The 27,749-nt window shown below is 48.1% G+C and overlaps 1 protein-coding gene across 1 annotated transcript in view; it reads left to right on the top strand.

Moving 5' to 3' along the window:
• Nucleotides 1–7,045: 7,045 nt before the first annotated feature.
• MED12L (mediator complex subunit 12L) overlaps nt 7,046–27,749 on the top strand; it is a 308,809-nt gene continuing 288,105 nt past the window's right edge. Inside the window, exons 1-2 of the mRNA XM_060011436.1 lie at nt 7,046–7,379; nt 8,227–8,443. Coding sequence (XP_059867419.1) covers nt 8,345–8,443 — 99 coding nt within the window. The 5' untranslated portion in view covers nt 7,046–7,379; nt 8,227–8,344. The remainder of the gene's footprint in view (nt 7,380–8,226; nt 8,444–27,749) is intronic.

Here is a 27,749-nt window from a genome sequence, read left to right on the forward strand (position 1 = left end):
TTCATGTAATTGATCTGTGTACTACTATTCCCCAAATGAGACCAAAGAGTTGGCAGCATTTATTTTTTATTGCTTAGAATTTAAACTTTGAAATAGTAGGTACCAAACTGTCTTTAATACATCCAGTAGATGGAGGAAGAGTTTATTCTTATATCAGATTTGATCCTGTTCATTTAGTTCATCATTTCAATGTGTCAAGATATCCGGTGTAATATACAGATTCTGCCACTGAATACATTTTCCATGTTGTCTTGCTCTGTGTGACTGCAGCAGGTATATAAGGAAGTACAGGAGGATGTCCCTAGAACTGGGAAAAGAAATAATTCTCGGAGAACTGAAATATTTCATCATTAATAAATATAGGTTTGTAAGATTCACTTTCATCAGATGTTAACCATCCTAACAGATGAGTAGTAATCTGAAACTAAGAGACGATGAAGACTGGAACTTTGACTAATGAACAATAAGAAAGCAGTAACCGAAGGATCACGTCACTGAAAATGAATCTCTCTTTCTGTATGTGCCTCTCTGTGTGTCTCTCTCAACAGGAAAGTCTGAATTTAGGCCTGGTTAGTAGACGTCCCCATAGAATAGGGATCTCGCTCTCACGAGCTACAGGAGCCAGGCAGGTAAGCCACCTTCAGAGGGGAGCTGGTCTGTTTGGGCTATGACAACAGGCCACGCTCAAATGGGCAGGTCGGCCTCAGCGCCAACAGATTGGTGTCACTTGAGAATGTGGACCCAGTTCAGGCAGGTTTTTCTAGAGTCCAGAAGTCACTGTAAGCCCAACACAAAACAAACAAACCTGAAAAAAACCACAAAACTGTGTTTGTGGACCACCAGGAACCTCTGCTATATAGTAAATAATGCAGGCATTGGTCAGTAACAAGCCACCAAAGGCACCACTGGGCCGAGGTGTGGCATGTTTCCCATTCGTGTCACAAGGGAGGTGAGTTCTACTGTAAGGCACTCTGTGAACATTCTTCAGAGATTACCCAATTCTCCTTGCTTTAATTTTATGCTTACCAAAAAAAACCTGCTTACGAATTCGGTTTTACAACAAACTTGAAAACTAGCCAGCGGGTGATCTGAATAAGGCGCTATACCTATTTCAGTCCCTGGAAAGGGCTATTCCTGTGTGTCAATAAACCAGCATTCTGACTTTCCCCTGCACTCTTTCTTGAGTCTGTTTAGCATTTGTCTGCCTTGTGGAGCTTTGAACAGCTCTGGGTGAGTGAACAAAATAAGATCCTGGTGCTGAAAAGCTGACTATGTGACCCAGACAGTGCCCTGCATTTGTGTACCACGGTCCCTCTCCAGAAATCCACCAGCCGTCCTTCTTTTTGTAAATGTGGCAGACACCATTTTGCTGGTGAATGAGGTTAAATCTTTAGACTTGTCATTGGCTCAGCTTCGTAATTCAAAACTCTCTTATCTCATCCTTTGATTTTCAGTCCCCAGAGTTTTCTTTCCATGTCCTTGCCTCCCTGACACTTCTGTCTGTTGAGCTACTAAGTGCTTTTTGGGTATCTACTGTCTTCCCAAATTGCCTTTACTTTTCTTCTTTACTTCTTCACCTTTCTCCTGTTTTATTCTTTCCATTTTTTTTTTTTTTTTTTTTTTTTTTTTTTTTTTTTTTGCGGTACGCGGGCCTCTCACTGTTACGGCCTCTCCCGTTGCGGAGCACAGGCTCCGGACGCGCAGGCTCAGCGGCCATGGCTCACGGGCCCAGCCGCTCCGCGGCATGTGGGATCTTCCCGGACCGGGGCACGAACCCATGTGCCCTGCATCGGCAGGCGGACTCTCAACCACTGCACCACCAGGAAAGCCCTTTCCATTACTTTTTGTTCTTTAAATTTGGAAACTCCCCTGCTTCCTCAGTGATTTTATTAAGATCCCACATGTTACAGGTTCACTAGGACTGAAACATCCCTTTAGAGCTGGGCTGACCAATATGGTAGTCGCTAGCCATATGTGGCGGCTGAACACATGAAACATGGCTGATCTGAAATGAGATGTGCTGTTAAGTATGAATTGTACACCAGATTTCTGACTTAGTAGAAAAAATAAGAGTGTAAAATATCTCATTAATACATTTAAAGAGATTGGCCACATGTTGAAATGCAATATTTTGGTTATATTGGATTAAACAAAAGTATCACTAAAATTAATTTCATCTATTTCTTTTTTTTTAATGTGGCTACTAGAAAATGTAAAAGTACGTCTTTAGCTAGCAATATAATTCTATTGTCAATGCTCCTTTAGGAAGTCTTAATGTCTGCGTTATTTATATTTCTCTAAGGAGCCTAAAGACTATATTAAAAACTCCCTTTGGTTGGAATGTCCCCAAATGAATCCTCCATGTTTCTTTTCTATATTCTTATTCCTTCTCAAGTCATTCTCACTTTTCTTTTTTTTTTTTTTTTTAAGAGGCTGACAGAAAGGGGGGATTCTTTTCTTTTTTGATTCAGAAGCAGTCACAGGACAAATATACTCAAATGTAATGGGGATATAAGAAAAACTGAAAATAGGCAAGACTGCCTCTAGACAATCTGTTAACAAAACACAGTAATACATACACCTGGACAAGCATCAGTCCCATGGGGAAAACCAGCCACTTTAATTACTTCACCTACAGGCACTACACTGAGAATTGTTTCTTTCCACTTGAGTGGAAGCATGCGATATGCCAGAGTGAGCTGGCGGGAGTTTTGCTTGTCTTATACCAGAACTGTCTTCCGAGGTTCACTTTTATAGGTGTTATGTAAATGATAGTTAATACATGTAGCACACTGACAATAATGGGCGTAGGTTGGAGAGTCAGAGGGATCTAGGTTTCATCCTGGCTTTGCCACTTGCTAACTCAATGGCCTTGTGCCAGTTACTTCACCTCCGGAGCCTCAAGTGCTAATCTGTAAAATAGGGATAACAGGACCATTGCTTCTGAAGGGTCAACACCCTGCTTCTGCTCCTAGCCATTCTCTACTCTCATTTTCTGAAATCCGCTCGGCAAATATGATTGTGTCTCTGTCTTTCACCCAAGAAATGTTATTCCTCACCTCAAGCCTCATGAAAAGAGCTTTGAGGGGACCTCTGGCCTGGGCATTTAACATCTGTCTGCTGCAGTTTGCGAGAACCTGAGGAAGTGGTCTCTGACCCAGACTTGAGATCTTTCAAGGCAAAGAACTGTAGCTTTCAGAATGTGTCCATGGGGGCAAGGAGATAAGGCTGGTGAGAAGATGCCTGCCCTAGAGTATGTACAGGCAAAGGACATCTGTGTATTTCCTCAGACCAAACGTAGGGAGAGAAAGCCAGCCGTGAGCTGTCTTAAAGGGACTTTGTCCAAGAGCACAAAAGAGGTCCCAACTATGAGGGACTTCTTGTAGAATTTTGAAAACCAGGGCTTGCAGAAGGAACAGAAGCAGCTAGGGAGGTTCCTGTTGCTGAGGGATCTTTGAGGAGTCCTTGGATGTGATGCAAGAAAAAGGGTCACACCCCTTTTTATAACCCACCAAAGCAGCCTTAGAGATTTAGCTTCATACTTGGGGGATAAAGTCCTCTATGCTGTAAATGGTCTGTAATTCCTCCTTCTCTGGCCACATTTCAGTCCCTTTCCCTCACCAGCTGTCCTAAACTTCCTCAGGTACCTGAACTCATCTCTTCTTGCTAGGCTGGGGCCTCTCTGGGGAGCCTCTGGTGTTCTCTGATCAATTCATGTTCTATGCAAACTTTTCCCAGGCCCAGGGAGGGGAGAGTCATTAGACATTAGTCATTAGAGTCAGTAGCAAATGAGACACATTATTCGACAAGAATCTGTGCCTATCTGCTGTGTTAACCGGCACTGTGAAGGAAATTCAAGCACGGCAGAGACCCTGTGGCTTTATGTTAAGCCGTGTTAACTGGCCTTAGTGAGCTTAAACACTAGCTCTGGAATGGAAGGAGAGTAAGAGGTTATGGTGGGGATGGGAAGAAGACTTCTGTGTGGCAAGTTTGAAAGCATGCCAATAAATGATGAGGTATTAAAAGAAGAGAATGACCACTTCTGGGAATATATCCAAAGGAAATGAAAACACTGACTTGAAAAGATATCTGTACCCCCATGTTCATGGCTGCACTATTTACAGTATCCAAGACATGGAAACAGCCTAAGTGTTCATTAATGGACGAATGGATAAAGCTGTTGTGGAATATTATTCAGCCATTAAAAAATGAGGAAATCCTACCATTTGTGACAATATGGAGGGACCTTGAAGGCACTATGCTAAGTGAGATAAATCAGACAGAAAAAGACAAATACTGTATGATCTCACTTATATGTGGAATCTAGAAACAAAATCAAAACAAAATCAAACTCATAGAGAAAGAGATTGGACTTGTGATTACCAGAAACAGAGGATGGGGGATGGGGGAATGGAGGAAGGTGGCCAAAATATGCAAACCTCTAGTTATAAGATAAATAAGTACTAGGGATGTAATGTACCACGTGATGCTATAGTTAATGCTGCTCTATTATACATAGGAAAGTTGTTAAGAGAGTAAATCCTCAGAGTTCTCATCACAAAAAGAATTTTTTTCCTCTTTTCTTTCCTTTTTATTGTATCTGTATGAAAAGATGGATGCTAGCTGAACTAATTGCAGTAATCATTTCACAATGTATGTAAGTTGAAGCATCATGCTGTATGCCTTAAACTTGCACAGTGATGGATGTCAATTATTTTTCAATAAACCTGGTGAAAAAGAAATAAAATAAGTGCTTAGGGTACTGAAAGAACCAAAGGATGATTTTGTGCGTCAAGAGTTTGGGGTGGGCTTCATACAGGAGTCCAGACTCTAAGGACTGTCCTTAGGTGGCTATCAGAAAACGAAGGGTCTGGGAATTTCATATTGGAAATAGGAGTGAGAGCTAACTGGGGCGAGGGATTAAGGAGAAAACGTTGGGTTGGTAGATGGCAGTAGATTGTGAAGAGTGCAAATGTCAGGCTGAGGGGACCAAACACCGTTGGGAAGTCCATGTAGCGAAAAGATGATTTTTTTTTTTTTTTGCTGTACGCGGGCCTCTCACTGTTGTGGCCTCTCCCGTTGCGGAGCACAGGCTCCGGACGCGCAGGCTCAGCGGCCATGGCTCACGGGCCCAGCCGCTCCGCGGCATGTGGGATCTTCCCAGACCAGGGCACCAACCTGTGTCCCCTGCATCGGCAGGCGGACTCTCAACCACTGCGCCACCAGGGAAGCCCGAAAAGATGATTTTTGAGGAAGTGTCTCAGCAAACTGAAGCTGTCACTCTCTCTTTTTTTTTTTAAATGTTGAGGCCCAAAGCATCCATGCCAGACCGTCTCACAACAAGGGAAGAAACTAAGAAGGGAGACCAACAGGGAGAGAACTCTTCCTTTCCCTTTTACGCAAGCACTAGGGACACATTATGAATTCATTTTGATTTTAAAATCTTTACGGTTAGATACAATTTGGAGTGCTTCAAAAGTTTTTCCTTTGTGGAAGCCAGTTGGAGGCTGTCACCTAGATACTCCAAGGGAAGAATTTAGGTTACATCTCCCAACCAGACTAGCGTGTCAGCACAAGGATCCCCAAAGTATAGTACCACCAGTGATCTACCCAGCCACGCACCTACTCACCCACTCACACACCCAGTCACCGGTCCCACCAGCCAACAAATATTTTTTGAGCGCCCACCATATGCCAGGTTCCATGCCGTGTACCTAAGTTGCAACAGTGAACAACACTGTCCTCTCCAGTGTATGTCATTGTGTTAGGGGCAGGGGAGATTAAACAAGAATGGCAAAACTTTGCTATGGGAGATGAGTACTTGCGGGTTCATTATGCCATTTCTTCTGCATTTTGGTATGTTTGACAATTTTCCTAACGAAGTTAGACAACTGTCCTGTTTCTCAAGCAAGGAAGCTAGATTTGACAGATACCTATATCCCAAGGGCAAGTTCAGCCTTGAAGTTACACCCAAGGTATTAGTGGAAGAGAAGTCCGTGGGGGAGGGTGCAGAGGGTGGTCAGGAAATGCCTCTTGGTGGAAGTAACTGTTCTCTAAAAGTACTTGCTCAGACTGAGTAAAGAATCCAAAAACTACGGGCCTGACTTGGCCTCAGCTGCTTTGGGAAGTGCTAATAGGTCAGAGTCAAGAGTTAAGAACTAGCCTATCACATTGCGATGGTTTATCTACCCCCCGCCCCCCTTGCTTAAAGTCAGCAGAGGTAAGTAGCTAGATAATCAGATTTAGCCAGCATCACCTGAGCACCTACTATGTGCCTGGCGCTATACAAAGGCTTTGGGTTAGATTCTGCTAGCACCATCTTATGGAGGATGGAATAGGAGTCAGAGAGTTCCTCAAGGTATGGGGAACCTGACCCTACCAGGCAAGGGCAGTTCAGGAACCCACTTCTTCCAATTCCAAGTCGTGGAGAATAAATCAGAAACATGGGATCAGGCAGAGTTTGCTTCGCGACTTTGGGCAAGTCACCGGGCCTTCCTAAGCTGACTCGATTTCTCTATCTATAAAAAGGGTACAGTAAAACCTTGTAAGTTTTGTTTTGTTTTTTTAAAGGACCAGAGACCTTTACTGTCAAGATCCTGGCATGAAGCGAGGGCTCCATAGATGGCAGCCATCATTCTTGGCCAAGCGCGGGCGCATCCTCCCGCGGGGTCCCTCGGGACAGACCGGGCCCGCCTCCGCGGCTCCGGTCTCGCAGGGCTCGCGGCAGGTGGCCCAGCATCAGGGTGCCCACGCCCCAAAGCGAGCGGGGAGCGCGGGAGGATTGGAGCACCGAGGTCTCCTCTGGAGGATTCTCCCCCGCCCCGCCCCACCCCCCCACGCCCGGCGCAGGTGAGGTTTCCGGCTCAGGCCACGGGGACAGCGACCTTAACAGAGGTCGAGGCGGACAGCGCAGCCCGCGGCCGGGAGAGGGGTCCAGGGGACGCCCCCTCCCTCGCCCAGATACACCCCAGGGCCAGCCTCGGCGCCCGGGCCCGCGGGCTGCGCGCTCTGCAGCTGCGAAAACCCGGAGAGGCGGATCGGAGCGCGCTCGCAGCAAACTCCTCCGCGGTCCGGCCGCCGAGCTGGGCATGCTCAGTGCGGCCGCCGTCCGCCAACTCGGAAGCTCGCGCTCCCCGGCCTTGGGGGCGAGAACGCCGGCGGCGGCGAGCCGGCGTCGCCCGCCGCCCCCAGACAGTGGCAAACTTCGCGGCGTCCCCGGAGCTCGCCCGGCAGAGACTGATACCTTACAAATCAGATCAAATCCAGTTGCCTCCCCCCGCCCCCCCCTCCCGCCCCATCCCAACCCGAATCGTGGAGGCTGCGGCCGCCAAAGTGCCGCCGCGGCTGGCGGCCCCTGACCACTAGCCGGGGACCAACAGGTAAACTGTTGGGGGCGGGGGGAGGGGGAAGGAGGGCGGCCGGGGGTGGGCGGGGGGTTGGAGGAGCCCGAGATGCCCGCGGGCTAGCTACCCCCGTCGGCACTCGCTGCCAACCCTCCTCACCACCCCCACTTCCCCAGCCCCTGGAGGGGCAGCAAAGGGTTAAGTCGGCCCCGAGCCACCGTGAGCACGGCCCCCTCCACCCGCTGCGACCGCTAGCAGCGCGCCTCGGCGTCTGCCCGGAGCCGCCGAGGGGACCGGAGCCGCGGATGCGCCACCGGAGCCCGGCGGGCGTCTAGGAGGCACCGGCCGCTTCCCCACCACCCGCATCCCTGTCTCCCCCACCCCCTCCAGGCCTGTCCCCCTCCTTCCCAACAGGGTCCGCGCCCAGGTGGCGGGGTTTGCGGGGCGCGTGGCGGCGGGGGAAGGGTCCCTGCTGTAGAAGAGGGGGCGGGGGCGGGCCGCTCCGCAGTCTCTTCCTCGGGTAGGCGGGCCACCCGCGCCTAGGGCAAGCACTCGAGCCACCTGCCTGGGGCGCCAAGAAAAGTTTTTTTCCCCCCGCCCCGTGCCCCTCCCCCACCCCCACCCTGCGCTTGGCTGGGGTGGGTTTAGGTCCATTGGTGAAAAAAGTCACACGTTCCCATCAGCTGCTCCTCCCCCTGGGGACAGGGTGGTGGGGAACAGGAGGCAGGCGCCTCGGAGGATCCAGGTGGACCTCCAGCCCCTCCGTTGGCGGTGCGTCCCGGGGCTCCAGCGCAAAAGGGTGCCCGCCGAAGGCTGCCCCCATTAGTGCGTGTCTGCGTGCCGGGCAGCGGCAGCATCCAACCTGCTTTATTCCTGCCTGCAGCGCCACACGAGCGAGGAGGGGGAGAGGGAGTCTGTCTGCAAAGTGCTGCTCCCTGGTGCTCAGAGGCGGCTGCTCCAGCTCCAACTCTCATTCATTTCGCCGGTTAACATGAGAGATCATGGCCGCCTTCGGGCTTCTCAGCTATGAGCAGAGACCGCTGAAACGCCCCCGGCTCGGGCCGCCGGACGTCTACCCGCAGGACCCCAAGCAGAAGGAGGTAAGGGCGCCGGCGGCCTCCCCGGCAACCGGGGCCGCGCTCCGCAGCGCTGACCCGGGGCCAAGTTGGCCCAGCGGGCATCGCCGGCGCTGCGGGGGAAGGGTGGGCAGGGGGACTGGTGGCGGGGACCGGGCTGGGGGGTTGGGGGACCCCCGGCGGTGGAGACCGAGCGGCTGTCAGTCCCCGCGCGCCACGGGGGCGCTCGCTCTCCGGGTGCCGGGTCGCTTCCCCGTTACCGGGCCTTGCACGGCGCAGCCGGGCGCTTCACCCGGTTCTTCCCTACGGAAACCCTCCAGCTCCCTCTCCCCGGCTTTTGCCTGCTTTATTTTTCTCCCCGCCGCTTCGGTAAAGCCTCGTAAACTTTTTGAAAAATGTTGGAATGCAGTGCATCCGACACAGGTCTTGGGTTTTGCGCCAGCCGAGCAGGGGCGGCTGTGGGTGGGGTGGCGGAAGACCTTTTCTGTTCAAATTTTCCAGTTTGGAGTGGAAGTCGTTTTTGTCGAGGTGATGAATATTTAGCTCTTGTAACGTACTTCTATCTCCCCTCTCCCCTTTAAAAATCAATATGAAAGGGAAACACTGATTTTCATCCCTAGAGGCGATTGGCTTAATTGCTGGAGGCTGTTTTGTATATGTAAAGGCAGTCAGGTTACCTTGGAAGGGAATAGGTCCTGGGATTGCTTGTTTCTTTGAATGAAATTAATTGGAGGAACCTGGACTCTTCCACTAGCTACACTAGCTTCGATGGCTAGAGTAACCATGGCATTCTGAAGCCTTGTATATGTTTGTTAGTAGTTAACAAGTAATTATGTAACAACTCTCCAGTTATAATGATCACCCCTGGCTACGCCAATTTGCCCTGGGATTTGCTTTTTTTTTTTTTTAAGATCACCTGCTACCCAGCTGTGCTTTCTGAGTTTGCCAGCTGCAGCCCACCCATCCTCTGTTGTCTTCAGCTAAACATGAAGTGAGCACATTTCAAAACTTCTCTTTCTGGGAACCTAAAAACCTTCTATTAAAAGTTTACAGGCCTACTGACATCACAGAAGGGGCTTTGTAAAGAAGGCCAGGAGGGTCCTTAAGACTTTCCTTTTGATGAATGTATCTATTTCAATAATAAAGGAAGAATGCTTGTTCTGGTTAAACTGTTTTGTTAATAATGTTTCTGAAAGATAAGGAGTGACGACTCCTTTTAGAGGTTTAGCATATTAAACATGTTCGAACATCCGTGGAGTAATTCACATCGAAGCTTGGAAGGTTTTACAGGTGTTTCTCAGCAGAGGCTTAATATGAGGATAGGAGTTTGATGAGATTTTGCAGATTTCTTCCCTGCCCATTTCTCTCCCTGCTACTGCCACCCAGAATAAAGTTAATTGTTACAGATGAAATAACAAACACTAACAACGAAGTATAGAGAAAGTTAATAACTTAAACGTTTGTGGCAGAAAATTCTTAAAGTTTTGGTGGGGCCAGGGACATATCATCTTGTAATTAATGTCTTTTGTCACATCTTTCCAGAGGGCAGCATAATTGATAGCATCTCCCCAGTTAAGGGATGGGGGCCTGGGATGCCTTGTGGGGTTATTTAACATTTATACCTCAGGTCGACACTCACTCAGGGTTGGGGCCTCAATGATTCTGGAAAAAAATACTTTTGGATTTTAGGGTATTTATGACATTTTATGGAACTCTAAAACTGGAAGTGACCTTAGAGCCTGCTTTTTGTAACTTCCTTTGGACAAAGTGAAACTGAGGCCCAGGAAAGCTTACCTGACTTAAGGTGTGTGGTGAATCAGCAGAGAGGAGTTGGATGACCAAAACAGTATCTTATGTCAAGACCAGTACTGTGCTAAGGATGATTTATGCTAAATTGTGTTGTTCTGATATTATTCCCTTTCCCCAGAGGCAACCAACATGTTATCCCTCTGGAGCAGAGTCAGAGTTATGTGTGGCTGTAGCCAGATTTGAATACAACATGGAACAGGTGCTTGGCTGTTTTGGGCGGTGCTGTGGTGAGCAGTGTTTCACAAGCTTCAGTTATGTATGCGTCACCTCAACATTTCTATCCCTCTATCACCTGTACTTTTATTCTAATGTTTAACTTTTAGGAAACCTTTTCTGTGTCTTAGGCAGTAATACACAAGAAGTCATGGATTTGATGTGATATATATATATAAATTCAAATCATGTATGTATCTCATTTAAAAATTTTATTTATTTGATGTTATATACACACACATATGATTATTCATATTGAAACAAGACCATAAGGATTAAAACTTTAAAAAGTTCATCTAAAACCACTGGTGTATTCCATCAGAGAGACCTGTCCCACGCTGTGGGAAATGCTGATTTAATGGAGGAAGTGTGGGCTTCCAAGTCAGGCAGACCTGGAATTGGATTCTGGTTCAGCCTCTTTGCATTTGTGTGGCCTCGGGCAGGCCGCATCACTTCTCATTTGTAAATTAGCATCATTGTGCTGTTGAGAAAAACTTGAGAACCCTGGTTCTAAACGCATTACATTTTTGTGAGAAAAACCCTCCTCCTGGTAAAGCTATTCTTATTACTGGAGCTGCAGCTTTTACTGCTGTTAACCCGGGCTAATAGTGTTCTGGAAACTAGCTCCCGGGGGACAGGATGGGACCCTTGAATGAAGACCTCCTGTAGAGAGGTGGGGGTGGGGTGGGGGGGACTGGAAGCTTTAACCTGCTTGGTCGATGGAGTCTGTTCATTTGAGAGCTTGCTGTGCCTCAGCGCTCTGCGGGACTTTAGTATATCTTGTGTTATGATACTTTACCCTCTGTCCTCAAGCCTCGAAAATAGGGCACCAGGAAACTGTGAGTTCTCCTTGTTTCCTCCTTCTCCCTTACACCCGATAATACACCTGTCAGCACGTCTTGTCCCGTCCATTTCCCAAATATATTTCCAGTCCCTCTGCCGCTCCCCAGTTTCACCTCACCGCTCACCAGTTTCCACTTCCTTTCTGCTTCAGTCTGACTTTTCTCTGCCCCGGGGCTCTTACACGTGCTACTCTGCCTGCCTGGACCCCTGTCTGCCTTTCCACCCGCACCCGCACCCGCACCCGCACCCGCACCATTCCACCCTGCTCTCATCACCGAATCCTGTGGTTAGGAGGGTAGGTGGGCTCTGGAGCCAGTGTGCTTGGTTTTGAATCCTGGCTCTGCTGTTTACATATACTCCTTATTCTCCCTGTGCCTCAATATCCCCTCTTGTAGAGTCGGGATGAGAATACTACCTGCTCCTTAGGGCTGTTGGAAGACTATATGGATAGTAAACATAAAACACTTAGACCAGAGTATGGCATGGATTCAACACGCAAATATTTGCTGTTTTAAACTACCGTCAGGCCTGCTTCTTCATCATTCAGGTCTCAGCCCAGCGGCCTCCTCAGAGGCCTTTCTAGTCTACGTAGACAATTTGTAATTCTGTATTTATTTGCATGTTGCCCCCAGCCCCCCACTAAGGGGTCAGAAACGAGGGCAGGGATGAGAGCTGTTTAGGAATCCCTGAAGTACCCGGCGCCTAGTGCAGTTAGTTCCTAGCTGAGGGCATGGACACGTGTAGGAATTTATAAATGAGAGTGGGAATGAATGAATCAAGAGAAATCTGGCGACTGAGGGGTGTTAGGGAGAGTCTAGGTTAAGGCAGAAATTATCCTTGCTGTCTACTTTGCAGGCTACAAGGCTGAAAGCAGAATTAAACTCTAGAAGTAGAAAGGAAGAGAAGTTTTACTTCCAGGGTAGAAGAGGCCTAAATAGCTGAATAGTGAATGTTTCTAGGAAATCAAATTAGTTAGAAAAGTAGGTTGGGGCAGTGGTGAGATTTCTAGGCATCAGGAGCCACAGAACCCCGCCAGCAGGGTCCAGAGGGGAGGATGGCTTGGTGCGCAGAGCAGAGGCTGCCCGAGGACCAATAGGGTCCAGAGGGGAGGATGGCTTGGTGCGCAGTGCAGAGGCTGCCCGAGGACCAGTAGAGCGTGATTTGGGAGGGCATGGGGGTGGGGATGGCTCCATCTGGGTAATGTGTCACACTCGACACACCTGTAGGGCTTGTTAAAAACAGATGGCCAGAGTTTTTCAGATTCAGTAGCGCTGAGGTGGGACCCCGTAATTTGCATTTCTAACAAGATCCTGGTGATTTAATGCTGCTGGTCCGGGGCTCCACTCTGAGATACTAACCTAGAGTGAAGGTGGCATCCGATTCTGCAGGGGCTGGAGAGCTCTTCCAACCCAGGCAGGGCAGGGTTAGACATCTCTGTGGCCGAAGTCGCAGTAGTTTGGTCTAGCAGCCAGCTCAGCCAGGGTGCGGTGGGCTTTCCCCAGAAGTTGTCCTCTCTCTTAGATCTAAGGGAACGAGTCAGAAAGTCTCAGCCCCCTTCCAATGGCTTTCCATCACACTTGGAATAAAACTCAAGTTCCCTACTGAATTAGGCCTTCGAGGCCCCGCCCGTCTGCCCCTTGGTCACTTCCACAACCACTGCCTGTAGCCAGACCACCTGGCTTTGCGGTCTGGCTCCATCACTTACTGCCTGTTTTTTTTTTTTGGGGGGGTACGCGGGCCTCTCACCGCTGTGGCCTCTCCCATTGCGGAGCACAGGCTCCGGACGCGCAGGCTCAGCGGTCATGGCTCACGGGCCCAGCCGCTCCGCGGCACGTGGGATCTTCCCGGACCGGGGCAAGAACCCGCGTCCCCCTGCATCGGCAGGCGGACTCTCAACCACTGCGCCACCAAGGAAGCCCCCTACTGCCTGTTTTGACTCAGATACGACCTGTGGAACGGCGGTGGGGTGGGGTGTTCCTACTTATTTGTTCCTACTTCACGGGGTTGCTGGGAAGATAAAATGAGATTTGAATGGTGCCTGGCACACAAACGGTGCTTAGTACAGGTCAGCTACTCTTAGTATAACCCCTCCCTTGTTAAATGATCCCGGGGCTTCGTTATACCTGTAACATCCCCAAGACCCTGCCCCTTGGAGATCTGGCCCTTCCTGATTTGCTTAGCCGCCTCCTGGCTGTGTGGTGGGACCACTGGCCACCTGTCTCCTAGCAGGCCCAGCTCCTTAGTGTTTAGGTTCTTGTCCCTTGCTGCCCCTGCGGTCATGTCTCCTGTCATTTACTTATGGAGACTAGCTGGCAAGGAGACCTTCTTTGTAACCCATCTTCTCTTATCCTTGTTAGTTCATTATTTTGTGTTCATATGTTTTGTGGTGCTTGTCACTGTCAGAAATTCCCTTATTAGAATCCTTATCCTCTCCCTGGTCTTCCTTCCACACTAGGATGTAAGCTGCAGGACAGCAGGGGCTTGTCTGTTGCGTCCACACTTGTGAACTGCCTAGTGCCTGGGATGAGACTGGGTGCTCAGTAAATAGTTCTCGAAGAAATGAATAAAATGCAGACAGAGCTCTTAACGAGCAGTTATGAGTATTTATAACTCTTAACTGTCCCAATGCTTGTTTTATTTTGGTAACGCCTGTTTTCTTGTTAGCATCTAAAACCCTTAAAACATTAAATGCTTGTTTTAGTGACAGCTGGGGAGGTTGGGGGAGGGGCGGTGAAAATTTGTTTCTTAATAACCTCTGAGAGGGAGGATGTTGATGAAGTTGCCCGGGATGAGAGGACAGGTTGACCCGTTGCCTGGGGCACCAAAGGGCGGAGATGTTGAGGGAGAAAGCTTCCCCCTGAGATGAATTGGCTGGCCCCAGGGCCCCATCATAGACCTCCCTGAATAGCAGTGTTTGGGACGGGCCTCTGTGTATTTAACTGATTCCTCCTGAGACTCTTAGGCCAGAACCAGTGTAAAAAGCACTGGGTGAGAGGCCCTGTTTCTTCCACTGCTCACAAGAGTGTTGCCACAAAAACTTTGTGGCGGAGGAACGCAAGTAGCTGTCATTTCTCAGGGACTGCCAACACCTGCAGCAGCGTTGTCAAAGATGCTCCTTAAAAATGCCGCCATAATGCGCCCGCCTCCACCCCAGACCTGCTGACTCAGAATCTCTGGGAAGGAGGTTGAGGAATTTGCATTTTAGACGCGTTTTCTAGGTGATTCCCAAAAACACGAAGTTTTGAAAGCCACTGCTTTAGTTTGTGTCTTTACCTGTAGAGACCGTTGTAAGCCAGACTCCCCCCTTATTCCCGCCTGCTCCCCACTATTTGATGTGTTGGAGTCTTCAGACAAATACACTATTCAGAGTGTTAGTATAGTGCAAATGCATTTAGCTACTGTCCCCCCTGAAGTTCTGTTCTAATACCCATGATTCCCAGCATAGGCTTGTTTTCTGTCAGCCGTACATGGTTTATGGCAGACGAGAATTCCATGCCTTGGGCTAGAAATAGCCACAGCTCCCTTCTGTGTGCACTGGGCTAAACTTGGGGCTCAGGGGAGCCGTTCTTGCTTTGTCCCATGAGCATGTTCTTTGAACTTATTGGGGGCTACAGAATTTGTATTTGTCTTTGGGACTGGGCTTTCAACTAGGCTCTTTGGGGACTCATGTAAAGCTGTTAATTTGGGGTACAGCCACCATCCTTTAGCCTGTTGGGTATTTCACTTAGTCTGGCACCTGTAGAGGTAAAATGTGATTCCTTAGGAAGACGGAGGACCAGGAAGTGAGGTCTGGAAGGCAGACTGCCTTGGCTGGGCGCTGAGTGGGAGAAAATGAGGGTAAGCAGAGCCCTAGGATTTCAGCTGAACCGGTTAGCAGTGCCTCTCAGGGGTGTGTATCCATCCAGGTGAAAATAAAACAGAGGTGGGAGAATGGAGTAAGTGGAAGTTGGAAATTCCAAAGAATTGTGATGTATTTCTTCTGAAACTCTCCTTTAATGAGGTTCTGAACCCCAGCTGTGAGGCTTCTTGACAGACTAGGCAGGAATTAGAGAAGGTAGAGGGATCCATAAGAAGAGTGAGCAGGATTCCAAGTTCCCTTCCCCAGCGTTCTCTGAGCAGCGATGAAAGGAGCTGGTGGCCTAAGCCTGGAGAAGGGCTGACCTCAGAGTCTGAGTGGGGAAGGCCAGGCAGGAGAGAAATCCAAGGGAAGTGTGGAGGGAGGCGCCTACCTCCTACACATTCCACTCTGAGAAGGGAACATGGAAACGCTTGGACTTCTCATTGTTTTTAGAGGATTTCTGAAGTTGGGTGATGACAACAAGGGAGTTCATGGTACAGTCCTCTCTATTTCTCTGTTTTGGAAAATTTACATTAAAAAGAAGAGTGTCATTATGTTACCCAATAGCATGATTTCTACTTTAAAAATATATGTCTACGTAATCTGGAAGGATTATCACCCACACGTAGACAATTGCTCTCTTTTAAGGATGGGTGTAGGGGTGATTTTTATGTTCTTTTTTGTACTAATCTGTATTCTCCACTGTTAACAATAAATGTGCACTACTAGTGTCATTGGAGGAAGTAACTTAATAATTATTAGGTAACTTTGATTGGGTTTACTGGAGTGCATCTTTGTTGTTGGTTCCAAACCACGTTAGAGCCCCTTGAGCTGAGGTTTAGGCAGAGGGATCTTGAGGGTGTAGGTATAGGCACTTCTGACATGTCAAAGCTGTGATGAGGCTGGGTTAGGGCTGTTAGGTCAACATTCCAACCCTGCCACTTAAGCTGTGTGATTTGGGGTGCTGTGTCATTTTCCTCACCTATGAGCTGGAGAGAATAATACCTAGTCATCTAGAGTGTTTTGAATGTGGAAAGAGTATTGTAAACTTAATTTTTACCAAATGTTGAGGTATCAATTCAGTGGTACCAGCTGATTATTAAAATTTCAGGAATTTTGTGAGCTGGTTAATATCATGCTGGTGACTTGAAATTTGGCATCAAGGGAGTATTTACACCAAGGAAATTGGCAAATGCTACGCATTAGGGGTTTTTGTTTTGTTTTAGTTCTTTTGAAAGCTGGTTGTGAAGCGTTTCCCCACACAGTGCTGGGTATGGTTGTATGTGCCAGATGCCTTGTTGGCTACTTTACCATCATTCTTATCCCTGTTTCCCCTACTTGCTTCCCACAAAAAAAAAAAAAAAAAAAAAAAAATTAAAGCCAAATCCCCACTTTCTTAGCCTCTCTTGCAGCTTGGGGTGAGCATATAACTGAATTCTGGCTAAAGAGATTTAATAGAAATCTGCTTTGTGACTTTTTGGAGAAGAATATTTTTCCTTGCTGAAAAAAGTACAGGCAAGGGAGAGAGTGCCTTCTCTTAATGCCCTGATAGCTCCTTAGCTTCCTATCTTTGGAAAATTAATAAGAGGATATGATGGTTGGAGCTAGGGCACCTGTCTTGTTACCATGAGGCAGTGAGCCTATGGATGAAGAGTGGAGGTGGTTCAGTGGCTTTATGAAATTGTTAAGCTACTGAACTGACCTTGACCACCTCTCCCTGGACTCCTTGTTAAGTAAACAAGAGGTGTCCACATGGTTTAAACCATTGGTGGGCCAGTTGTCAATTTCTTGTGTCTGAAAGCATTCGAAGGTTGTCATGGTACTTCCCATTTCTATTTTGTCCCCCTCAAACCGTCACAGCATGAGCCTCTTCTCCCAGAGAATATACATTCCCAGAACTCTCCTACTGTCCGGCTTCCTAAGTACAGCAAGAGACAAAGATCACCTGTACCTTGTCTGTTTGGTGCTTAATTCTGCAGAGCGCCTCTCAGAAGCTGAGGGGATGTGGAAACGGCTCCTTCATTTGTTTCCATTTCTGGCAGAAAGAGTGTTGGTGGGAAGGGAGGGAGATCCCTATTGGGTTTTGTTTGGAGAGGGAGAGTCTGTGGGTCTGTATCATTCTGGGGGGGAACCAGATGTGTTTAGAGCTAGAAGGGAGCTTAGAGATAGGTCGCTCTCACTTTCCTCATTCAGTACAAGTGGAAGTTGAGTCCCAGAGAGGTTAAAGTGACTCGTGAAGGCAGATCTTGGCCAGGCACTCGTGTGCCCTGATTTGTTCTTGCGGCTTTACTTGGCCTCCCCTCTGTACACGGCCTCCACTTCTGGTAAACACCCTTGTGTTGCCCTGGCAATGAGAACTACTCTGCACTTTAGGGTACCCAGTGCCTCTGTGAGAGCTGGGGACTGTTCAGCTAGCCATTTACTTGATCTTCTCGGAGCCCGCCAGAACCTTGTGTGGTGTCTCCTCAGCTCAGGCGCTCTTGTCGTCCTGTTTTTTGGTGGGAGGTTCTCAGCCCTGTGCATGGCCTCTGGTGCAGATGGCTCTGGCGCTGGCCTTTGTGGGCTGTGTTGGGGCTTGAGCCTGTCCAGTTTTCATTTTCTTGGTTGAGATTCTCCTTTATTTATGGGTAGCTCTCTTGGAGATACAAACACACAAGCTGCACCAGTTGCCCACTTCCAGGGAGTGACACTTATCCATGGCATTCTGTATACAAAGGGATCCCCCTTAGTTATGAAATGCTCGGGCATGAGAAGAGGAGAAAAATTTTAGCCCCTGGGTTTTATTTGCCGTGTTCTGAAGGAAGCATGACTATATGTGCTCATGCCAAACGGATTCTGTCATCCAGTCACTATTATTGAGCACCTTGTAGGCATTTTGCCAGCCGTGGCTTCATGAGGACAGGGCCTAAGACTTGTATTTCCTCCTCTGTCTCTGGCTTTGAGCACAGTGCCTGGACCAAACCTCGGACTCAAAATGTCTTTTACGAATGAAAGTGAAAACAAATGCTGAGAGCATTGGGTATGGTCCTGGGCCCCCAAAGGTTTCAGTACAGAGCAGCGGTTTTCATCTGGGGTGGCCCCCTATGGACACTGGCAGTGTTTGAAGACATTTTGGGTTGTTCCAGTTATGGGTGCCTGTGTGTGTGTGCGTGCATGTGTGTGCGTGCATGCACACGTGTGTTAACTGCTACTGGCATCTGGTAGGCAGAAGTCAGGGGACGTCGCTAACACTCTCCAGTACTTCAGACAGTCCTCACAACAAAGGCTTATCTGGACTCAAACGTCAGTAGTTCCCAGGTTGAGAAACCCTGGTCTGGAGGGAGTGACAGACCTGTAAATACGGGATACAGTGTTTCACATGTTATTTGAGGGGAATGTTCGAAGTGCTGTGGAGACAAGCGGCAGTGACCCGCTTTTTTTTTTGTTTTTTGCGGTACGCGGGCCTCTCACTGTTGTGGCCTCTGCCATTGCGGAGCACAGGCTCCAGATGCGCAGGCCCAGCGGCCATGGCTCACGGGCCCAGCCGCTCCGCGGCATGTGGGATCTTCCCGGACCGGGGCACGAACCCGCGTCCCCTGCATCGGCAGGCGGACTCCCAACCACTGCGCCACCAGGGAAGCCCAGTGACCCGCTTTTTGACAGGACCTGGTAGAGGAGGAGATTTTGAGCCTTGGACTTGGAGGGTGCGTAGCAGTGGCGGGGGCTGAGGGTGTGGTGTGAAGGGTCACAGGCCAGGAGGAACGTGGGCTGTGCTGTGAGCCTGAGGTGTGGTATGGGGCGTGCAAGGGGCACCCGGGTCAGAGTGGGAAGGAAAGGTCAAGTTATGGGGTCCTTTGTGTGCTGTGTGGAGGCCACGAGGTGGCCGTTCAGGGGTGTTAGGGGAGTGAGATTTCAGATGACTAAGGGTCTCAGTTTGAAGGGATGGTGCTTCTGAGGGTCACACTGAGGCAGAAAGACTGACGAGCTAGGTGGTCACTGACGTTCCAGGCCTCGGGGGTGGGGGTGGTGGATCAGGTTTTCGTGGCTGCCATAACAAGGTACCACAAATCAGGTGCCCTAGAACGATGGAAATTTATTCTCTCGCAGCTCTGGAGGCCGGCTGTCTGAAGGGAGCGTTGATGGGCTTATACTCCTCTGGAGCTCTAGGGGAGAGCGTTTCCTTTCTGCACCCGGCCTCTGGTGGCTCCAGGCATCCCTTGGCCTCTTTGTGACCACATCTGTCTCACTTCCACTTCCGTCTTCACATGGCCTTCTCTGTGTGTCTGTTCTCTGGATGTGCCTGATAAGGACACTTGTTATTGGATTTAGGGCCCACTTGGATAACACAGGATGATCTCATCTCAAGATCTTTAACTTAATTACATCTGCAAAGACACTTTTTCCTTTTTCTTTTTTTCAATTAATTTTTTTTTGGAGTATAGTTGCTTTACAATGTTGTGTTAGTTTCTGCTGTACAGCAAAGTGAATCAGCTATATGTGTACACATATCCCCTCTTTTGGATTTCCTTCCCATTTAGGTCACCACAGAGCATTGAGTAGAGTTCCCTGTGCTATACAGTAGGTTCTCATTAGTTATTTACTTTCTATTAATACATAGTAGTGTATATATAAAGACCCTTTTTCCGAATAAGTAACACTCTCACAGGTTCCAGGATTTGATTGGGATGTCTCTTGTGGGTCCTTTTGGCCTCCTGGGCTTGGGAAGAAAGAGTAGGAGAGAATTTAGGAGAAAGGTTATTGGGGCGGCAGAACTGGCAAAATGGATGTGTTTGGTGAGAGGGACGAACGAGTACAAGGCTGTACCAACATTTTTAGCTTAGGCCAGTGGTTCCCAAACTCTCTGATCTTAGGACCCCTTTATAATAAACCTCATTTAGGATGCCATAGAGCTTTCATGTAAGTTATATCTCAATATTTACCATATTAGAAATTATACCTGAGAAATTTTAGAAATATGTATTAATTCATTTAAAAAATAATAAACCAATTTCATGTTTCACATGTATTTTACGAACAAGAACTATTTTTCCAAATCAAAAAAAAATTGTGGAAAGAGTGGCATTGTTTTACATTTCTGCAAATCTAATCTCTTTAGTGTCTGGATTCTCATATCTAGTTCTCCATTTAGTCTATTAGAGTATGTTGTTTCGATTGAAGGATATGAAGAAAATTTGGTCTCACTGATATGTAGCTGGAAAGTTCTTGGGAACCTCAGAGGTCTTTGAAATGGAGAGCACTGGCTTACACAGCTGGGTAGGTAGATGATTGATAGTACCCCTCAACTAACATGCCATAGGGAACGAAAGAACTTGTTAACTTTTTTTTTTTTTCCAAGGGTGGGAAGGTAGGGGAGGAGAGTGGAGAGAATGAGTTCATTTTTAAAAAAAATATTTCCAATTTGAGATGCCTCTGGGGAATCCAGGTTGAACTGTAGAGCAGTAGAACAGACCTGGATTTGGGTGTCATTTGTGCATGGCTAGTTGAAGTCATGGCTGCGATTACCTGTTGAGCATGTGCAGAGGGAGGGAGGAGGAGGCAGACTCTAGACACTTGGCAGCAGGACCTCCGAGGAGGGGAGTTGTTAGGGAGACGGGTGTGGGGGTGAGCACTGGTCCAAGGGGAGAGCTAGCGTCTCCTTGGCCTCCTCTTAGTTTGGCAGTTCCCCCTTCAGGGCCTTTGCACGTGTGCTTCCTGCTGCCTGGTTGCCTTCTCTTTGTCACTGCAGTGTGATGATTTGCTCCTCAGCACCGTCTGTGCTTTTCTTCTGTGCTCTGTCCTCCAACCAGTGTAGGTTTCATGAAGCAAGGGCGATGTCCTCCCCCCCCCCCCCCCCACTGATGACCAGCGGCATGGAGGGGGTCTGGGGTACCGTAGGGGTTAAAGAAATATTTGTTGACTGGACCTGGTGACGGGGCAGTCATTATTAGCAAATGGTTCTCAGAAGCCGTGTACAGGGCACCGTGATGCCAGGAAATGTAAGACATGGTTTCTACTGCTGAGGAGCTTTGCGTGGAGAGATGACAGTCCTGTGTGCAGAGCCCTGAGGTCATTCAGTGCGGTGGCAGAAACCAATGAGGGAGGGGTCATCTCTCTTGAGGATGAGAAAAGTCTTCAGAAATGTGGATGTTTTTCAGATGACAAGGTCTTCTGGGCAGAGGGTATGAGCAAAGGCACCGAGATGGGAAACGGGACACAGTCTTTGGAGGAATTGCAAGTAGTTCAGTAAAGCAAGAGCGTATTGCATCCTCAACTTGAACATATCTATAGATTTTGGGGACAGTTAGAGAGAGGAAGAGATTAAATCTGCTGGAGAGAGAGGGCTGTCCGCTGGAGCAAGGCTGACCTGGTCCAGGGACCAGGGGACTGAGGTCCTACTGGGAGTGGCACCTTATATGTAGTGTTACGCATTGCTGCCTCTGAGAAAGGACGGGATGCAGGACGTATACAGGACTCCCTGTTTACCTTTCATTTTCTGCAAGCATTTCCAGAGTTAGTTTGAATGTGCAAAGATTTTCCTCGGCAAGAATTAACTCAGCCTTCAACCCACATCCAATGTGCCACAGCTCAGCTACGCAAATGCCGCCTTGTTGTCAACTCAAATTTGGTGGAATTTGCTGCTTTCCCTTTCCAGCCATTTCATTCATGGATTAATCTAATGAGATTGTTGAGATTAGGACCATTTTAAGGCATTGGCAGCAGGGAAGAACTAAGGAAAATGTATTTGGTCTGAAGCGTCATTGGAATTTTTTGCTAAGATGCCGGTTTACGTAAAGGTATAGAGAGAGGCTCTATCAAAGGTATGTCCAAGACAGTGCGAAATAATTTATATTTCTCCTGAGTTCTGTGAGGAAGGTTAATATTGACATTGCTTAGCGTTTTTTCTTTCTTTCTTTTTTTTTTTCTTTCTTTTTTTAAAGCTCTACACAGTGCTGCTAGTAGACAGTATGGAAAGTATTTTTGGGGTCAGAGCTGTTTTCACTCTTTGGTCAATTTTAGACTAAATGTCAACTCCTTGGGAAAAAAAATGATCGTGAACTGGAGACACTATTTACATTTCGACTACTCACATGAGATCTGCTTTTAAGTCATTATTAAGTAATCGAAAATGTTTGTGAAGTTATACTTCCATTTACTTAGTACTTGATATGTGCCTCCGACAGCACTCAGCGATGTGGGTGTGTAGGAAAGAAATAGAAGTCTGCTTCTGTCCCCTCTAGAACAGCGCTTCTCAAAATATCTATGGTGAAGGACAAGTTTCTTTAAAATTAATTTTCAATCTGTTGCAGACTGATATAAATGTATGATAAAAATGAATTACTAGAAAAATGAAATGCTGCTTGAATGTAGTGGCAATGTCAAGTTGCTATGAAAGTTTCCAAGCACTCACTCTCAATTTTTGCATATTATTCTTGAGGGCCGGTAGCAGTTGCAGACCACACTCTGAGTAGCACAGCTCTAGAAATTAACATCTGGCTCACTGACGCACATAAAACGGTTTTAAAAATGACTAATGCATTGGTTTTTGTTTATTTTAAAATTGAGGAATAGCGTATACATTCAGTATGGGGTATAAAGTGCTGCGTTCCATCACGATAGACAGCGTTGATTGTGTTGGTTATTCTGAGTGCTTTACATGTTTGGTTTTATGTCAGCCTCACAAACACCTCTCAGGTGGGTACTCTTACCTCCTTTTTACAGACGAAGAAACAGGCACAGGAGAGCGGTCACAGGGGTCACTTCACTTGCCGAAGGTCCTTTAGCTGCATAGTGATGGAGTTGGAATTGGACTCCTGAGCCCGTGCTGTAACCATTCTGCCCTCTGTATAGTGCGGCTAAAAATACTGCGTGAGTTCAGGAAAGAGAGGGTTGGAATACGTGGAGGTCTCCCTGGAGGATGTAGGTGTGAGGGGCAGGACCCGAGTGAGCCGGGGCAGGTTGTACCCTTTCTTTCCTAAGAAAGAGCTGAAGGTAGGATGAGCGAGGCATGGAGGGGAAAAGGCAGTGTCTCTGCAGATGGGGCTTGGAGTCCTGGAGTCCTGGCGGGTTGCGGTTGCGGGGTGGTGGTGACGAGTTCACGAGGTCCCGCTGTCAGATTTATCTCACTAGCTCATGCCTAATAAATCCGGATGGGGAGAGAGTGGAGTCGGGGAGGCTGCGAGGGAGGCAGCTGTAGTAACCAAAGCATGAAGTAAAAAGAGCCCGACAGATCTGGGCTTTAAATAGGACTGGAGAAGAGGAACTGGCGGTCGGTGACGAATTGGTCAAAGGAAATGAAGGCGAGGGGAGTGCGGAAAATGCTTCGAGTTCTTGGACACCGTTCACCTGGGGTGGTAGTAGGTCCTGTTGCTTGAGCATCTCAGAGTGACACCTTTTTGTGCTCAGTCTTTAGAGATATGGCAGGTATCTAGAATTACCTGATGGCTAGATTGGAATGAATATTCGGACTCCCCTCCCCTCCCACCCCTCCCCACTCACCTCACTCACCCTGCGGCATGAAACGTTTAGTTGAAGGTCTGATGACTCAAAGGGCTTTTGGTTTATTGTCCCATGCTTTAAACCTCGCCTTCAATACCTGTTATTCAGCCCTCCACGGGCGGCTTTGGTGGCGGTGAACCGCCAGACTGCTTGGAAGGTTGGCTAAGCTCCACGGAAGAGGTGGGAATGAGCAAGCCTCCCGAAAATAAAAAGGGTGGAGGCTGAGAGGTGTTAACAGAGGTTGACTTTAGGACTACATTTTCGGAGGTGGACTCACGGACATTTGCTTTCTTGGTTCAAAACTGTAGGTTTAGCCTCTCTGTTTCCGGGTAAACAAATGAACAACGTCACCACCAGCAAAAAAAAGACATTCCCAATCTCTGTTCTCCCTCCCAGGCAGGAAGAAGGGTGTTCTGCAGTTTTACTAGATTTTTCCGGCGCCCGTTCCATCCCTATCACCCAAGAAGTTTTCCTCTTTGTGAATTTGCAGTTCATTTAGTGGAAATCGCACAACACGCCTTCCTACAGGCACGTGGCATGAGGGATGCAGTTAGGCGTAGGGTAGAAGTGAACAGGAGGACCCAGGTAAGGGGCACAGTGAGTCAGTCCACCGGACAGTTAACTTCAGAGGACAGAAACCATGGCTTGAGTTTGTTTTTTCTGCCCTCAGATCACCTAGCCCAGTGGGAGGCAGATTCAGCACTAAGTGAAAAATATGATTTACAGGAAGAGCTTACATTAAGATGTGACTGCAATGCATGAGTTGTGTGGGACGGTGACTTACCTGAGCAATGGGGGATCCAAAGAGAAAATTGTCTCCTGAGGCTGCCTTAAATACAGTTCTGGGCAGAATCAACTCTGGACACCTCAAGTCCCCTTTCCTGCTTTATGCGTCTGCAAATCTAAAAGTTCAAGTAGTTTTCTCTGGCAGTTTTCCTACAATTTTCCTGAGAGCCACATCCAGGTGTTTGATATCAGAGGGTGACATGCATTTGAAGGTGATTTGAATATGAATTAATAGGCTACAATTATTTAGATAGGAGTGGAATAAATGCTAAGTGTATTTGGAGGTAATTTGAATCAAAGTCTCTCCCACTTTAAGTGGAGCGGGAGGGCCTGCCTGTCTCATGGTTAAGGATGAGGGAGGTTCTCCTGGGGAGTCGGGCCCCAGAGTCTCGTGTGTTCAGCACATCCTACTCGGTGGACATTCCCATTCGCTTTTTGGAGAGTGGCTGAATCCCCGGACGTGTGGTGCGTGGTGTGGGCCTGGATGTGCTGCCTGGTGAAAAATCACAGTTATAATGACCGTGATGAGCATTTTTTTTTTTTTTTGGCCGCGGCGGGTGGCTTGTGGGATCTCAGTGCCCCGACCAGGGATTGAACACGGGCCCTTGGCAGTGAAAGTGCAGAGTCCTGACCACTGGACCACAAGGGAACTCCCATGAGCCCAGTTTTAAAGCGCTGAGTGCCTCACATACGATTTCCTCTTATCCTTTACAACGGAAGGTAGGTGGATCTCCATTTCACAGGAAAGGAGGGAGCCAGGATTCTAGTTGAGGTTGATTGGAATCCTACTGATCTCCTCCAAGATCTCAACTTCTTGGAGAGCACATTGGGCCTCCTGGAGGCTTGATTCTCACGTGGCCGCTTAACCATTTCACTGCCCCGCCCCCCCACCTTCAGCCTCAGTTTCTCAGCCTGTAAACGGGCGCCCATCCTGCCAGAGCCATTTGGCTTTTAGGAAGACGGGCGTGAATATGCTGCGTAAAGGCCAGAGAGTAGAGTAGTATTACTATAACCATGGTTTTCTTTTCTTCTCTTTTGCCTGCTGCTCGGTACAGGTGTGCAAGATAGGACTTGCTGTTTTGTGTTGAGCTCATATCCTTTGGGGTTCGTCTGAGTCCCCACCGTTAGTGATTGATGGCCTGCAGGTGTGGTTTGGATGGGGGTGAATATTAATAGCCGTGTAGACAAGGGTGGATGTGTAAAGACCTGAGTTTCAGATGTGGCCTCGATGCAAATGTGGCCCTGATGTTAGAGATGTTGGTGGGGGTAGGGGAAATGCTAGGTGGCCTTTTAGGGGAGTCCTGCCTCCCCTGAGTCAGTCTGGCCCCTTCCCTTGGCTCTCTCTTCAGGAGGCTGGTGGCAGTGCCTTTTCTTACAAGCATTTTGGCTGTGTTGGGGAAACAGCCCACTACCCCGCCTTTTTTTTTTCTAAAGTTCTCAAACAGCTGTTAAGTGACCTGTCAATTAGAAGAGATCCAAGCAGAAATCAGTGCCTGTTGTTGTGATGCAGGGCGCCGGGGTGTCCCCTTCTACAGAGCCAAGCGCTGCTGCTTTTCTCAGCCGTAGACTCTGCGTTGTAGACCCTTGCTGCTGCCACATGGCCTGGATCCTGGTTTTAGAGGGTAGTCTTGCTTTGAGGGATAGGGCAGAGCTTCCCCTCTTCCTCTCCTGCATGGATTTTTTTTACTTTCCTAGGGCTGCCTAAACAAAATACCATAAATTGGGTGGCTTAAAACAATGGAAATTCTCCCACAGCTCCGGAGGCAGGGCCACACCTCTAGAGGAGGATCCTTCCTTTCCTCGTCCAGCTTCTGGGAGCCCCAGGCTTTCCTTCGTTTGTGGCAGCATAATTCCAGCCTCTGCCTCCGTCTTCCTTCTGTGTCTTCTTTGATAAGGACACCAGCCATGTGCTGTTGGATTAGGACCCACCCGATTTCAGCATGATCTTAACTTGATGATTGCTGTACAGACCCTATTTCCAAATAAGGTCGCAGGTATAGGGGTTGGGACTTTGACCCATCTTTTCGGGGTACACAATTCAGTGCCTGCAGGGCTTGTCTCTAGACCCTCCTCCGCATGTCCCTGGTTGGTCTGGTACTGGACCTTACCTTCTGGGCACTCTAGACTTCTAAATGTCTGTAAGAAACATCTTGTTTTGCCAGCTACCTCAAAGTTAACATTTATTTATTTATTTATTATTTTTGCGGTACGCGGGCCTCTCACCGTTGTGGCCTCTCCCGTTGCGGAGCACAGGCTCCGGACGCGCAGGCTCAGCGGCCATGGCTCACGGGCGCAGCCGCTCCGCGGCATGTGGGATCTTCCCGGACCGGGGCATGAACCCATGTCCCCTGCATCGACAGGCGGACTCTAAACCACTGCGCCACCAGGGAAGCCCTCAAAGTTAACATTTAAAACTGAACTTGTGATCTGTTCCTCTTCCCTCCAAAAATTCCCCTAACACTGCTATACGCTGTTTTAAGAGCTCTTGCCATCCCAGAAATCCGGGGACATCCTTGATAACCTCACTCTTTGTCATTCCATCCAACATGTTACCAAAAGCCCTGTTGAGTAGCCCCGTAAATATCCCTCCATGCTTCCCCTTCTTTCTGCCTCTGTCTTGGTCCTAGCTACCGTCTTCTCACGTCTCGGCTCTTAAGAGAGCCTCTAACCCGTCCCAATCCCCTTGCCCCCAGGCCTCCTGTTTGGTCTGACCGGCTCCAATCAGTTGTCTCCACTGTGGACCTATTCAGTTTGGATGATGTCACCCCACTGCATAAAACCCTTTACTCTTTTCTTTAAAAAATTTAATTATAGGTGATTTACAATGTTGTGTTAATTTCTGCTGTACGGCAAAGTGATTCACTTATACATATCTATCTATACATTCTTTTTCATATTCCTTTCCATTATGGTTTATCAAAGGATATTCAATACAGTTCTCTGTGCTAGACAGTAGCACCTTGTTTTTTATCCAATCTACATATAATAATTTGCATCTGCTAATCCTAACCTCCCAATCCATCCCTTCCCCGGCCTTCCTCCCGCTTAGCAACTGTTCTCTGTGTCTGTGGGTCTGTTTTGTAGATAAGTTCATTTGTGTCATATTTTAGATTCCACATATAAGTGATGTCCTATGGTATTTGTCTTTCTCTTTCTGACTTACTTCACTTAGTATGATAATCTCTAGGTTCATCCATGTTGCTGCAAATGGCATTATTTCATTCTTTTGTATGGCTGAGTAATATTCCGTTGTATATATGTACAACATCTTTATCTATTCATCTGTCATTGGACATTTAAGTTGCTTCTGTCTTGGCTATTGTGAATAGTGGTGCTATGAACGTAGGGGTGCATGTATCTTTTTTA

This window comes from Delphinus delphis, chromosome 4 (genome assembly GCF_949987515.2).
Source record: "Delphinus delphis chromosome 4, mDelDel1.2, whole genome shotgun sequence".
In the NCBI taxonomy this organism is placed as follows: Eukaryota; Metazoa; Chordata; class Mammalia; order Artiodactyla; family Delphinidae; genus Delphinus; species Delphinus delphis.